The sequence below is a fragment of the Gymnoscopelus microlampas genome, assembly GCF_963454915.1.
Source record: "Gymnoscopelus microlampas genome assembly, chromosome: 10".
Taxonomy (NCBI): Eukaryota; Metazoa; Chordata; class Actinopteri; order Myctophiformes; family Myctophidae; genus Gymnoscopelus; species Gymnoscopelus microlampas.
Window position 1 is genome coordinate 8617803 of NC_139947.1, and position 15079 is coordinate 8632881.

General features: G+C 41.5%; 1 protein-coding gene across 4 annotated transcripts in view; it reads left to right on the top strand.

Moving 5' to 3' along the window:
• Window positions 1-15079, top strand: part of plcg1 (phospholipase C, gamma 1) — an 88151-nt gene that overhangs the window by 66281 nt on the left and 6791 nt on the right. For all 4 annotated transcript variants that reach the window (XR_014601677.1, XR_014601678.1, XR_014601679.1 and 1 more), the window contains exons 28-32: window positions 627-781; window positions 2136-2250; window positions 8756-8917; window positions 12596-12684; window positions 13811-14175. Coding sequence is in view for 1 of the 4 variants with exons in the window: in XM_084069462.1 (XP_083925588.1) it covers window positions 627-781; window positions 2136-2250; window positions 8756-8917; window positions 12596-12684; window positions 13811-14175 (886 nt within the window). In the remaining 3 variants the exon portion in view is untranslated. The remainder of the gene's footprint in view (window positions 1-626; window positions 782-2135; window positions 2251-8755; window positions 8918-12595; window positions 12685-13810; window positions 14176-15079) is intronic.

Consider the following 15079-nt stretch of genomic DNA (forward strand, 5'->3'; position numbering starts at 1 on the left):
CCTCAGAGTTATTATATAGGTGGTCCGCTAAATCTTTGTGTGATAGGATTCTCAGGGGAGTGAGGGTAACATTAGCCAAAAATAGCCGATCTACAAGCTCACAGCGCCTCGCGCTGCGAGGCGTTGTGACCTTGTAGATCAGCTGTTTTTGGCGAAGACGTTTGATGTAGAGGGGAAAAAGAGCAGACCAAGTACAGAGCCAATGATCAAGTTTAGCGTTGAGGCTTTAAGTGGTTAAATGTCTGAAAATACACATTAACATGAATTAATAGAGACGCTAATGTGTAAAAAGAATAAACAATAAACATAAATGTATACAACATATAGCACCCCAGATCTATGAATCCATCTATGAAATCTATGAAAAAGTTTAATCTGCAACACAATTCTACACGATATGTAGTGTGCGGGGGGGGGGGGGGGGGGGGTCTTTGCTTCATCTCTCTCTCAGCTAGGGGGTCTTTGGGCTGAAAAACTTTGAAGACCCCTGCCGTAGTGCGATCAAGTAGGGCGTTCATTTACGAAAAGAACGCAAAACGTTAAGACTATGGAGATAAGAGGTTTCTACCCCGAGAGCAACGATAAGACGAGAGGATTCACACGTCCCCCTCTCTGTCCCTCCGCAGACAAGCCCATGCAGATGAACCAGGCGCTCTTCATGCTGAACGGGCGGAGCGGCTACGTCCTGCAGCCGCCCATCATGAGGGACGACACCTTGCGGTTCGACCCCTTTGACCGACACACACTACGAGACGTCGAAATCCTCACCCTGTACATAGAGGTATGGACCCCTACACATAGAGGTATATATATAAGGTATATGTGTATATGAGGTATTTTTTCTTTTTCTCACGCCGTTTGGTGAACCCCCAAGGTTGGTGCCCTGTGCTGCGCTGCTTGCGAAGTTGACGCCATATTTTGCACCATTACGGTGCGTTCATCATCGGTGACGAGTGCCTCTAACAGCCGCTGCTGGCTGCGTGCAGCGAGCTGCGAGTCGCAGCGTGTCTGTGCGAGGCAACACTCACACAATCACATGCAGCATGCGTCCCCTCAGCCTGCGCCTAATGGCTGTACATGGGGCCGACACGTGCTTTAGCGTGATTGTGTGAGTGTGGCTTCAGGAAGTAAATTCCTAGCCTCGATCTCCATGCTTTTATTTTTCATTTTTGCTAAAGCTTGGAAATTCCTGTCCCAGCTGTTGGTACGCAAAAGTGCCTCGCGTCGTCTGCCACGCATTATTTATTTTGGGTGCGCATATTTGGGTGCGCATGCGCACCAGTTATGTGCACCCCTGTATATAGACCCCCCTCACCCTGTACATAGAGGTATATAGACTCCCTACACCCTGTACATGGAGGTATATAGACCCCCCTCACCAAACACATGGAGGTTGCCAACCATCCTCTTGAAATATGGAATCGTCCCTTATTTTGGAAACTAAAAAGCGCCGTGTCCCTTTATTGAACTGAGAAGGGACACAACAGGGGCTTGTTGTGGTGCATTGTACACAATTCATCAGTAAGACATGCAATACATATCAGTGAAAGCTCAGTAGCAGCTAAATGTATATTTACAGAAAAAGGAGAGCGCATGTTTGTGGGTGCAGTGTCATGTCAGAGTGCATGGCAAGTGTTTAACCCATTCAATCCGGGAATGCATCTGTGTCATTTTAGATGTATTTGGCTATTTATTTTTTTTAATTAGAAAATGTGTGCAAATCTTTGAATATATGTTTTTTTTACTCAAGTCTTTGCTTCTGGGGGGTCCCTGGAACAAAATATTTTTGAGTTGGACGTCAGCTGTCAAATACATATCATTTTGGGGGTCCTTGACATGAAAAGGTTTGAGCACCACTGATATAGAAACATATGTTTTTTCAGAAACCAGTTAGGATTTAGAAGACATTTTTAGATGCGTTCCCGGATTGAATGGGTTAAATATTGAGGTTGGTGAGTGAGGGGTGCTATGTGCGATTGTGTGTAGCTCTGTGTGTGTGGGGCGGGGGGGAAGGTGGGGGTCAACATCCATATTCAAAGCCATCTGCATGTGTGGGTATTTAGCTTGAATGGCTGCAGCGGTATAGGAGAGGGAGACTGTTGAGTGAAAGTGTCCTCTGTGTTCACCTCCTCCAGGTGTTGGGAGCACGGCACCTGCCCAAGCACGGCCGGGGCATCGTGTGCCCGCTGATCGAGATCGAGGTGTGCGGGGCGGACTACGACAGTGCCAAGCAGAAGACCGACTCAGAAGGTGAGATTAGGTTGGAACTCCCAGTCTCGGATAGCTGTCAGCCTACTGTACTATCAATAAAGGCATAAAAGCCAAAAAATAAATCTTTAACAAAATAAATAAAGATTGGGGGAGGAGTACACATCGTATAGCCTGGTAAACCCCCCCTCTCCGGAAATCTCATTTGTTTTTGATTTCAGTATTGAGTCTGGTATGAGGACCTGTTTGGATTTTTGGCTGTGGGCGGGAGCTGGGCGGGAGTAGTACCGTTGACTGACTGACAACCCCTTCAGCCAATCAGCAGTTCGTTCCACCACCACCACAGAGCACCTATTTTCGGCATGGCCCTTTCAAAAGTCCCCTTGCGTCACGCAAGGGGACTTTTGAAAGGGCCATGCCGAAAATAGGTTGCTTTTCGGATACAAGAGTATCACTGCCCGCCCCTACCGGTTCTTTTTAAATAGGCTCTGCCATGATTAATTGACCACAAAAATATCTTAAAAGTAAATTCCGTGCCACAAAAAAAGAAGTTTGAGTGTGATAAAGTAGGTTTTTTCCTTATCACCCATATGTATAGATACCAATGCAGGGCGAAACATCACATCAGTATGTATACAAAGTACCAGTAACTTTCAAAGGCGACAAAGAAAAACCAGACTCAGGACACAGGCAGCCATGGATGTAACGAAAGTATATTATTCAGAGAGAGAGAGTAATGGAAGGTTACAGTATCAGCAGGTTCACGCATCATCGGTCGTCGCCTCTCTCTGCCGTTAAACAGAGAAAGCACTGGACTTTAACAGCGTCCAGTAACATAAACATATGACATCATTGAAGATACATGAAGCGTCCAGCCGTTAGAGGTGTCACCCTGCTATTGGTGGATAGTGATGATTACGTCGTCGTCAGATGAGGATGATGATGGTAGATGATGAAGATGATGAAGATGGTGTGACAGTTTATCTTTGAACAAACAGCGTCCACATGTCTCGAACAACACATTGGCCTCGGCACTGACCTGGTCACTGGTCAGTGGTGACTTCAGTGGCGCTAAAGGAATTGTTAGCAGAGAAGAACATCGAGATACAGTGTTCTCAAAACAACTGATAGCCACAGAACGCCTGTAGCTAGTTTGACCTTGTATAGACAGAGAAATAGCAGAATAGTACATGACAGAGTTTAGGCCAATATGACAGCATTATATTAATTTGACATTTAAAGCAGTTTTAGGGCACTAGACAAATTATGATCAATCAAAATAACTCCATCAAGCCTACATCTTATCATGATTTGGATAGGGTCAAAGGGCAAGCTGATCAGGTCTTGTACCTTGTGACATTATTCAAACCAAATCAGACACAGACAGGCAAACTTAACATTGTGACAGAGATTTCAATGACTTAAGGGCAAAAATAAATGGTTAGTTATTCAGATAACATACACATTTTTACTTCTTCAAAAGGACTGTATAATTTATTCAGATATTAATTCAAAATTGTACTTCTTCAAAAGGACTGTATATAATGGTTATTTATTCAATTAGGAAGCAAAACATGGTTATATTTCATGACATTTTAAGACACCACACAACAAAGTTTTCCCCTTGCAATTTGCAAATAACTTTATTATAATTCAAAAAATCTCAGCTAATGTACTGTCCCAAACAAACCTTTTCAAAACATGTTTGGTTTAATCAATTTTAGCACCGTTAATGACCCTTAGCCCGTTTCTGTTGATAGAGTGAGGGAAAACTAACCAGTCTGACAAGTTTTCAAATAATCTGACAAGAGACCTACGTCACTTTGTCAAAGACGATTCTGGACACGTTCAGAAAAAGAAAAAGTTACCCTCCTCGTTGTGAAGCTGCGGTCCAGTGCTTTATTTAACAAGTTGACCTGTAGGTCCAAGTATTTGAAAAATGGAACGGTACACTCCTGATACCTGTATTTATTACATCTTTACACTTTATTTAGGGAAAAACTCACGTGGAATGGTCTTAAAACTCAAGAAATACTTCCGATTGCATCATGTAGGCATGGGGGCATCAAACATCTATCCAAGACATTAGTTGAAATCTGTAAGATAGATGGAAATCAAATTTACTGTTTGGCATGAGACCTACAGTTGACTATAGTATGAAACAGAGTTTAAAACAGTTTGGAATAAAATTAAAGTTTTAGCCCTGTATGTCACAATTAGCAGGTATTGTGACATTATTGTTGTCCAGGAATTGGATTAATGGAGTGGCTAAAATGAAACAAAGACAAACAAAGCATTAAACATTTAAATCGAATCATTCATCAAACTCCCCTCTATCTGACACCCATATATCTGTAATATAGTGTGTGTCAGAGGATGAATCTGTTGATGAGAAAGAAAAAAAAATCAAACTGAAAATCAAAAGAAAAAAATGAAAAAAAAATTATTATTATTTTTTTTTTTTTAAGTTATAATTAAAATATTTAAAATTAAAATATAACAATGAAAAATAAGGAATAAACATCTTTGTTCTGAAGAGTATATTAGAGTTAGGTAAAGTACACCAAAATAAATCGAAATTAAAAATTTTCCAAAAAGAGCAGATCTACCAGCTCAAAAAAATCTTAAGTTAAAATGATAAAATATTTTCAAAACTTTTAAAATAATTCAAAATGACTTTATAATAAACTTAATATTATAGTTATTTTTTTTCCAATATTGATATTAGAACATATTGAATCTTATTATGGTTAATTTAACTGAGATGGGTTATACATTGAATTCAATGGAGGTTAGGTCGTTGCCAAGCAACGTGGCAGTTAGGATTACGAGAACTAACACTTCCTGTAAGGTATTATGGGTAATGTAGTTTTAGAGACCAGAGTGGTAAACTAATTTTAACTGACTGGAAAATGACTGAAATTTGGACTAAGATTGTTATAGAACGAGCAAGACAGACAAACGCGCATTCACATTCACGCATGCCTGCATAGCTGAATCGCTCACACACATAGAAAAGATAAGAGAGATAGAAACTTTCACCTTACGCTCTCTCACTCCCTCGCACTCACACACCGTAGAAGACAGACACACTGGCGGACCCACAGAGAGAGAGAGAGATAGAGAGAACAAAAAACAATCGTTCATTAATACACACAGACATACCGAACCTAGATATGGTAGCGATAAACTAAATTTGGAATGAGAAATATTTTACTGACTGGGTTCAGTATAGGCTACTTATTAGTTTAAATTATATTTAAAATATTTAAAAGAATTTAAAACTTGGAATTTTCAAAATATATTCACTGGTTCAAAGGAATATAAAATGTATTATTAAGGCATTTAAAACTTATTGTTTAAAGCTCAACATATTAAATGGATGGATGATTTAACCTACAGTGGTCAAAATAAAACCGGTCTGTGTTCAATATATATAACTTTGACTGGTGACAGAAGAAATCAGAGAAAAAAAATATATATATTTAACAAACCATATAAGACAAAACAAACAAACAAAAAAAATGTACTGACAAAGTAAGTAAAACACAAACTTCAAACGGACTCGGGCCGATGCAGAAGTTTCTGAATTACAAGGGAGGCAACCTGGCAATGCCGTACGGGAGTATGCAGCTGCCTATTAATGTTTTGTACTCGCGGACTGGGGCCGATGGGTGGTACTAACATAGAAATACAACTGCATACAAATGTGTTACCTGTAGCTAACAGGTAATATGAGGCCAGGGGAAGAGCAACACTGAAGTACCCTTGAACAGCTGATTTGAGACCCGATAAGGCGGACGTTTTATGCCTGTCTATCTAAGGCTAGAACAGTAGACTAGAACATTAACCCACATACAGCCGATAGGCAGTGTGTAAAGGGGTGGCAGGGGTTAATCTTAGGTCAAATATCAGTATAGAAGGAAAAATGAGTACATTATGACAAACCTGAAATAGTATATATTCATGTAGGCACCACACAGACAACCCCCTCCCACCTAGTGTAAAACTATTATTAGATAAATCTAATCGAACCGAACACCAATGACGTGATAAAGTGGTAATTCGAGGTACAAAAAAATTAATCCATATGTTTATATATATGGTCACGAATACATCGAAACACCCAAGTTTGGATTGTGGGTTATTTCTAGATGCATTTACATAAATATATATATAAATAAAGACAAATAACTGTAAGTAACAGCTGATAGCCAAACATCAGTGTAAAAAAACGTTGAGGATGGATGTGTCTGGTGGTGATCAATATATACAATGGACAAGCCAGAAAATAAAACAACATAAATAAAGACCACTGTATTCTAAATAAGAGGATAATTTATGAGACATTCAGGGAATGTCCTCCCAGGTGATAAAACATTTTTACTTGACTGACTCCCTGGCGGAGCTGTGTTAAACAGTAATTTAAAAACAGGTTGATAATTTATGAGACAAATCGTTCGGTAAAGACAATAAAATAAAATAAAAGGTATACTCATCAGATCAAGGTTCACAGGGAGAAGTTACGTGGAGATCCCAATCACTGGACCATGGTAAAATAAAATAAAAAAATATACATACCGAATCAATGGTTCGGGGATCCTGACTCCGATGGCTGGACCATGTGGAATTTGAGACATGTGGGAGTCAAAGGGCAAGTCCAAAGGTCCAGCGATCGCGTCCAGGTCCAAAACAAAATAAATAAAATAAAAAATGTGATACTGTTCAAAGATAACCTTCATCTGAATAGAAGTGATAAATCGTTACACCCAGGGCTGGTTCGTTTGATACGTATTAAAACAGGGGAAGCCAGGGGAAGAGAGTCTGACCGTACAGTTCCGGTCAATAGCTCAGTTCCCCCCGTCCACCCTGTTTTAAACATATCCGGCTTCGATCGGACCAATTGATAAAGTAGGTTTTTTCCTTATCACCCATATGTATAGATACCAATGCAGGGCGAAACATCACATCAGTATGTATACAAAGTACCAGTAACTTTCAAAGGCGACAAAGAAAAACCAGACTCAGGACACAGGCAGCCATGGATGTAATGAAAGTATATTATTCAGAGAGAGAGAGTAATGGAAGGTTACAGTATCAGCAGGTTCACGCATCATCGGTCGTCGCCTCTCTCTGCCGTTAAACAGAGAAAGCACTGGACTTTAACAGCGTCCAGTAACATAAACATATGACATCATTGAAGATACATGAAGCGTCCAGCCGTTAGAGGTGTCACCCTGCTATTGGTGGATAGTGATGATTACGTCGTCGTCAGATGAGGATGATGATGGTAGATGATGAAGATGATGAAGATGGTGTGACAGTTTATCTTTGAACAAACAGCGTCCACATGTCTCGAACAACACATTGGCCTCGGCACTGACCTGGTCACTGGTCAGTGGTGACTTCAGTGGCGCTAAAGGAATTGTTAGCAGAGAAGAACATCGAGTACAGTGTTCTCAAAACAACTGATAGCCACAGAACGCCTGTAGCTAGTTTGACCTTGTATAGACAGAGAAATAGCAGAATAGTACATGACAGAGTTTAGGCCAATATGACAGCATTATATTAATTTGACATTTAAAGCAGTTTTAGGGCACTAGACAAATTATGATCAATCAAAATAACTCCATCAGAGTGTTTTGAAGTTTTAAAACGGCGGACAAAACAGCGGAGAGAGTTTTAATGGCCACCATTTGTTTTCGCTCGGCTGCACTCGGCTCCATTCGGGTTCACTCGGGTTCCACCTGATTGGCCAACTTCCACTGTCAATCACAGAACAATGAGCGAGGACGCTGATGGAGAGTCCATTTTGTGGACGACGCAGAAACGCCCAGATAAGCTCCCAGGCCAGACCCAATTCCTGAAATCAAATGCAAAAGAGATTTCCGGAAGGGGGGGGGGGGTTTACCAGTCCACACATCGTACTCCAAACAGCGAATATACAAATACAAGCTTATAGTGACACGTGGTGAGCTTGTCATTTTGGAAAGCTTTCACCCATAATGACATGTCCAGTGTGGTTAACAGCATTCTACCACTGTTAATGACAGGGTTTCAAGTCTCAGACCACACCGCGTTGGAGTACTAGAGATACTACCTCTTTGGGGGCGAATGACATGGCCATAAAAAAATGTCATAAAAGTCATAAAGATTTAATTCAGAGCGGAGGCCATTTTTATTATATAGACTCAGGTTTATGATACCAGCTCAGTGGCCTTGTGGTTAGAATGCCCGCCCCGAGACTGGGATGGGTGGTGCAGTTCCCGGTCGGGTCATCATACCAAAGACTATAAAAAAAAAAAATATATATATATAAGCGAAGTAGAGATTTTAGTTTTGACTAGGCTAAAAACTAGTTTTTACTACGAAAACAGGAGATTGGCTCCTGACCCTGTGGGCCGCATGGCTCTGGTTCGCAAGGCTACTTTTCTAGGGCTTATAATGTGCATTAGACTAAACATGATTTCTCTCGTAGCGGAATTCTGATGGAACGTGTATATCTAATCTCATCTATTGTCTTTTTTTCATGTTTTTTTCTCTCCAGCTGATAATGGTCTGAACCCCACATGGCCCAGGAAGAGGTTCAGCTTCACCGTGTTGAACTCGGCCTTTGCCTTCCTGCGCTTCGGGGTGTATGAGATCGACATGTTCAGCGACCAAAACTTCTTGGCTCAAGCCACGTTCCCCATCAACAGCCTCAAGACAGGTAAGGGTGCAACATTTAATCCAACTAGTCCATTTAATTCATTATAGTCAATTATCAATTTCATTCAAAAGTAATCAGCTAAGAAAATAGCCTGAGCTTGTAGATAGTTTTTTTCGGTTATTATTTTAAGATTAGAGCATTTGAAGTGGTCAAACTAGCAACCTGTTCAGAACAAGGGGCCAGCCTGACAGATTTACGATGAGGCCAATACGGAAGAGAGACAGTTCATATGAATGGCCTGTAGGTGGCCTGCAACTTTAGGATTGTATTACCTTAATAAAAATTGTCATAAATACTATATGCTTCCAGTCGCTAGTTTAAAGTGTCCTTTCAATCATCATGATATGCGTTTTGCTAAATTATGGTCCCATTTATTCTAAAATTGACAATAAAGTAGGCTATGCTCCAGGAGGGGCGGGATGATTTGATTGACAACCTACACAACCAATAGCATTCATTCCCCACCCCCGCTCTTGATTGACAAGCTACCCAACCAATAGCATTCTTTGGGGATTGTTTTCCGGTTCCCTGGTCACATGTCTGGTGACCCGCCCCCGCTTTGGTCACATGTCTGGTCTCAAGCAATAGCGTTTGATAGCCGGCGTGCTCGATTGTATATATTAAAGATGGCGGAGTGCACACAGCCAAACAATAGGCTTCATTTTCGGTCTATAGAAAGCGGAGGTGTGGCTTTGTCCATCTCTTTTATACAGTCTATGGCTCAGAGGCATCTTCCATAAAACCCTAATGGTCGCGGCTATTTCATAAAAGCAAAGGTTAAAGCTTCAAGCTGGTATTTCTTCACCGAGTTGGCAGTATGTAGAACAGCAGGAACAATATTACTAAAGCATGATTATTTTGCATATTGTGTTAATTGTTTAGGACACAGCGCACACAGCATGAAAGACTCCTTTCATGCTGTTTCACAAATCACACATTAGGACAGCATTTTTTTGTCCTGACATTTTATTTTGCTTTAATCCATGTATACAAAACGAGCATTTGACACCAGTGGTGGAAGAAGTACTCACATTCTATACTTAAGTAAAAGTATCAATACTGCAATGTAGAAATACTTTGTTAGAAGTAAAAGTATTGGTATCAAAATGTACTTAAATTACCAAAAGTAGAAAGCACTCATTATGCAGAAATGTCCCATTTCACAAGTTCTGATCTACAAGCTCACAATGCGTCGCATTGCAACGCATTGTGTGCTTGTAAATCGGCTATTTTCAAATGGCTGAAATGTATAGTATAGGGCTGAAGTGGTTAATGTATGTTTTGTCATAATACTACAAATGTACAAAGTAACTAGTAAAGTTTTCACATATTTATAGTGGCGTAAAAGTATAACATTTGCCTCTGAGATGTAGTGGAGTAGAAGTAAAAGTACTGAAAATTGGAAATACTCCAGTAAAGTAAAAATACCTCAAAATTGTACTTATGTACAGTACTTGAGTAAATGTACCTAGTTACTTTACACCACTGTTGGACACAGCAACTGTTTTGATTGATTGAAATTTTTATTAGGCAAAAGAATGTAAAACAACACAGTTACATTTATAATGCTTTTGTCTAAAATCATACTGTATGTACTGTATATGCAGCGCAACTGACGTGAGTACTTGAATGCACCGACCGAAGCCAACCGTCTCATTAGGGACAGAGGCTACGAGGTGAACAACAGTCAATCTTTGTGGAAATGTTTTCCACTGCCTTGTAGTTTCCTACAAGTCTCTTTATCAGCTACGGTTTCAGAGCAAAGCTTTTCGTTCAGTTTAAAAGCCACGCCATTAATAATTAAAGTGAAACTTCAATGGGGTTTAATATGTAGAATAGCGATGCCTTGTTTCCACCCTCAACATGATAGGAGGGAGGCTGCAGTGGTCACATTAACTTTAGAGCCAGCTTTGTGAAAACGGACTGTGCAGGTGTTACAGATGAGATACATTTTCTATTCAACATGATGAAAGAGAAAACTCCTGCACACTTGTCTTCAAATGCAAGAAGGTTTAATGGGAATATAACATGGGAATATAACAATGTTTCGGTCTATTAGACCTACATCAGGTTATCTTAAGGAACCTAAATGAGAGGGAGAGACCATCTTTATAGGCTGTCAAACCTACGCTGGACCATTTCTATTTGATCGACTCAATAACAGCCCATCAAGATCATCTGGTCGATCAAATCTCAGATACATTAATGTTCGCGAATATTATGCATCAAATAAAATGAAACTCATTTCATGAGTTCAACTGGCGGCACGGGCCACCAGCAAATGGTCCGGACCACCAGAGGGTCTGCGGACCCCAGGTTGGGGACCCCTTTTCTATGTTCCACTTTCTCATTATGAACAATGGAAAATGTCTGGGGAATAAGGTCTAGACATTGTCTGGTGTTGGTTGTTCAACAGGAGAATGTCCGTTTCAGATGCGTTCACACATGAAGGTAAATACTCTGTTTGATGAGGTGAGGGGTGTGGTCTGGGTAGTTGACGTAGCCTGAGAGGGATGCGAGGTACAATGCAATATTTTTCAGAGAACATTGTGTCTCTAGCCTATATACCGCCAAGTGCGCACTGCGGAGGGTAGCGTCGGGTGTATTAGTCCAGGGGCCAAGGCAGATTTTGGTACCACCTAAGGTGGCCGTACATTTTTGGTATTTTTGTATTCCTACATGTCTCTAGTTTATATTTTGGTATGATACATCTTCCAATTCAGTAGCTTAATGACAGTAATCACTCTAAACCGGCTAATGTATCCGGTAGGAGACACAAAGTAGAATCTTTGTGTCTCCTACCGGAAATACACCCGGGCATCAAATTATTGCGACAAAAAACAAAATATATCCATGTATTCAAGGCTTCATGGGGTGTGCAATTGACAGAAAATAATAATTTTTTGGGTGAACTCCTCCTTTAAGTTTTTCAGGGGGACTCTCTACCCATTCAGCTATGACCACCCTAGACCGAAGGAGGGTCAACTTTTACAAGCTTATGGAAAGCAGTCTTTTTGCAAACACCAAAAATCTGAGAAGTTATCAATTGCACACCCCATGAAGCCTTGAATACATGGATATATTTTGTTTTTTGTCGCAATAATTTGATGCCCGGGTGTATTTCCGGTAGGAGACACAAAGATTCTACTTTGTGTCTCCTACCGGATACATTAGCCGGTAGGTAGTGATAACTGCCATTAAGCTACTGAATTGGAAAATGTATCATACCAAAATATAAACTAGAGACATGTAGGAATACAAAAATACAAAAACTTTACGGCCACCTCAGGTGGTACCAATTTGTGAAAATATCAGTGTTGGCCCCTGGACTATATGTCGTTGTCTACAATTAGGCTACTGCAGTAGTAAAGAGACGTTTATGTTCGACCGGTGAATATGTCCAACCGGAACGCTAATGATTCTCTCTCCAAACACCTCGGGAGGAGGGGAGGCTCCACCCGTCGACGATAGAAGCGTCATCAGCGCTGAATGTAAATTCACCGGACAATCACAGCGCCCATTCACACATAGAGCGGTTTGAGCCTAATCGGACATTACCCGGACTTAACTTAAGGGTCCTGCCTGCATAAAGTCCATTTGAAAGTCCATTTGAACTGGAAAGCTTCCATAATACAGTGCAATGTCAATGTCTGAAAGTGGCCTGTGTGGTGTCATCAGGTTACAGGTCGGTTCCCCTGAAGAACAGCTACAATGAGGATCTGGAGCTGGCGTCTCTGCTGGTGCACATGGACATCATCCGGGGCAGGGTGAGTCAGAAGGCCATGTGTCACATACATTATTACAATGCAGCACTTGTAGAATTCATCCATGTTATAATTAAGTAATTGATTAAATTGTTATAGGCAAATTACTTTTTTTTAAATAATTTTTTTAAAAATATTTAACATTTCTGTTTAAAAAAAAGAAAAGAATGAAAATAACAGATCTTCAAGCTCCTTACTCCTTACTCTCACAGTGCGTCACACCGCAAGCGGTGCTCAAGTGTTGTGAGCTTGTAGACTGCTAAAAAAGCGAAAGCGTACAGTAGGGTTAAAGGGTTTTGTATTGATCAGTCTTCTAGCTTCCCCCCCCCCCCCCCCCCCAATCCAACCATAACATTTCTGTCGGGTGGAAACCTCATATGTCCAAAACCGTGACTTTTGTGTGACGATGTAGTATGATCAAGTAGGGCGTTGATTTACGAAAAAAAAAACACAAAAAGTTAGAATATGAAGGTTTCTGCCCCGACAGCAATCGCTTTTTTTCTCGTCTCTCACTGATGACCTCATCGCTGTCCCCTCCCTCCCAGTGTTGATTTCGTCGACTAAAACTATGATGTTTTTTTTTGGGTCGACTGCCTTTCTTCACTGATGAAAACTAAGCTACGATGACTGAAACTAAGACTAAATATGTTGACAATTTCGTCAACAAATAAAAACTAGACTAAAATGTTCGAGAGGGACTAGTGGAGAAGTAGAACTAAGACAATCCAGTAGTAGGATCCAGTAGAACTAAAAGACAAGTCGTTTTATGATCGGTTGCACTCGGGTATTGCTCTCTGAAAATAGCCGATCTGCAAGCTCGCAACGCGTCGCAGCGCGACACGTTGCGAGCTTGTAGATCGGCTATTTTCAGCAGGCAACCAAGTGTAGAATCAGCCATTACGACGCCATCAAGGCACCGCCAAAATACATGTTAGTCAACTAAATCAACTGTAGATGTAGTCGACTATAATCTTATGATATTTAGTCGACTAAAACTAGACGAAAACTAAAACATTTCAGATTGACTAAAATATGACTAAAACTAAATGGAATTCTATTTCAAAAGACTATGACTAAAACCAAATCAAACTTTTTCTGTCTGCTCCCTCCTCCTCCCTCTTGTCGTCAGGATGAAAACGGCGAGTGCCCGTTCCTGAGCAGCGCCTCCTCCTCGTCCTCCTTGTCCCTGGTCTCCTCCTCCGCCGCCACCACCACCCAGGCTGCCGCGGCGGCGGGGCGCGGCCCCGGTGGGGAGCAGCGCCTGGGGGAGTCGGGGGGCTCCACCACGTCGTTGGTGACGTCCTCCCCCCCCAGTCAGTCCTCCCAGCCCCCCCCGGCGCTGTCGGCTCAGGCCATGGCCGCCTACCGGAGCAGCAGCGGCGGCGGCAGCAGCAGCAGGGAGGGCTCGTTCGAGGCCCGCTACCAGTCGCCGCTGGACGACTTCCGGGTGTCGCAGGAGGCCCTGCTGGACCACATGGACCCGCAGAACAGGAGGTGTGTAGTGATGATAATAATAAGGGCAACAACCAGTGTTGCCAGATTGTGTGAGAGAAACAAGCAACCAGGTCTAGGAAAACCAGCCCAAAAGAAGCGACTATGGGCCACACGAGCACTTTAACATATACATCAGCTATTTGAAAATAGCAGATCTACAAGCTCACAACGCGTCGCGAGCTTGTAGATTGGATATTTTCAAATAAAATATTGTGTGGAAATTATAATAAGCAGATCTGGCAACCCCGGCAACAACACATACTCATCACCAAGGCGCCATGTTGAGGGAATTACCCACCATTCATAGCGTTGTAACGTCATAACATCACAAAACTTCCTGTTCATTTGACTGTTTAAAGCAGTGGTTCTCAAACGTTTTTAATGTCAAGGACACCCAAACCCCAGAAGAGAAGATTTATGTAAAAAAAAAATATTAAAAACTTTACAAGCATTTTCGATATTCTTTCAAAAAAAGTCAAAAATAGCAGATGTGAGCTTGTACATCTGCTGTTTTTGAATAGCCTCAATATAAATAGATAAACTGGTTAAAATGATTGTGACGCTATATTAACTACTTTTGTTGGGGACCCCCTGAAACCCCCTTAAGGACCCCCTGGGGCTCCCTGGACCCCACTTTTTTGGTTTAAAGATCCGGATCCACGGATCCAGTCCGGGTCTCCTTCCTAAATGGACATGGCAAAAAAATCTACATGAAAGACACACAGACAGGTTTTGACGCGTCCGCTTGACGCCTCCAACAGCTGGTAAAAACAATGGGTGCGTTTGATGACGACGCGCATCAGACACTTCCATTGTGTCAGGGCCCTTTTGGGTGAGAATAGGGGCCGGTGGGTGGGGTTCGGGATTTCAGGTTTCAGGATTCAAATGGTGGAAACGAACCTCA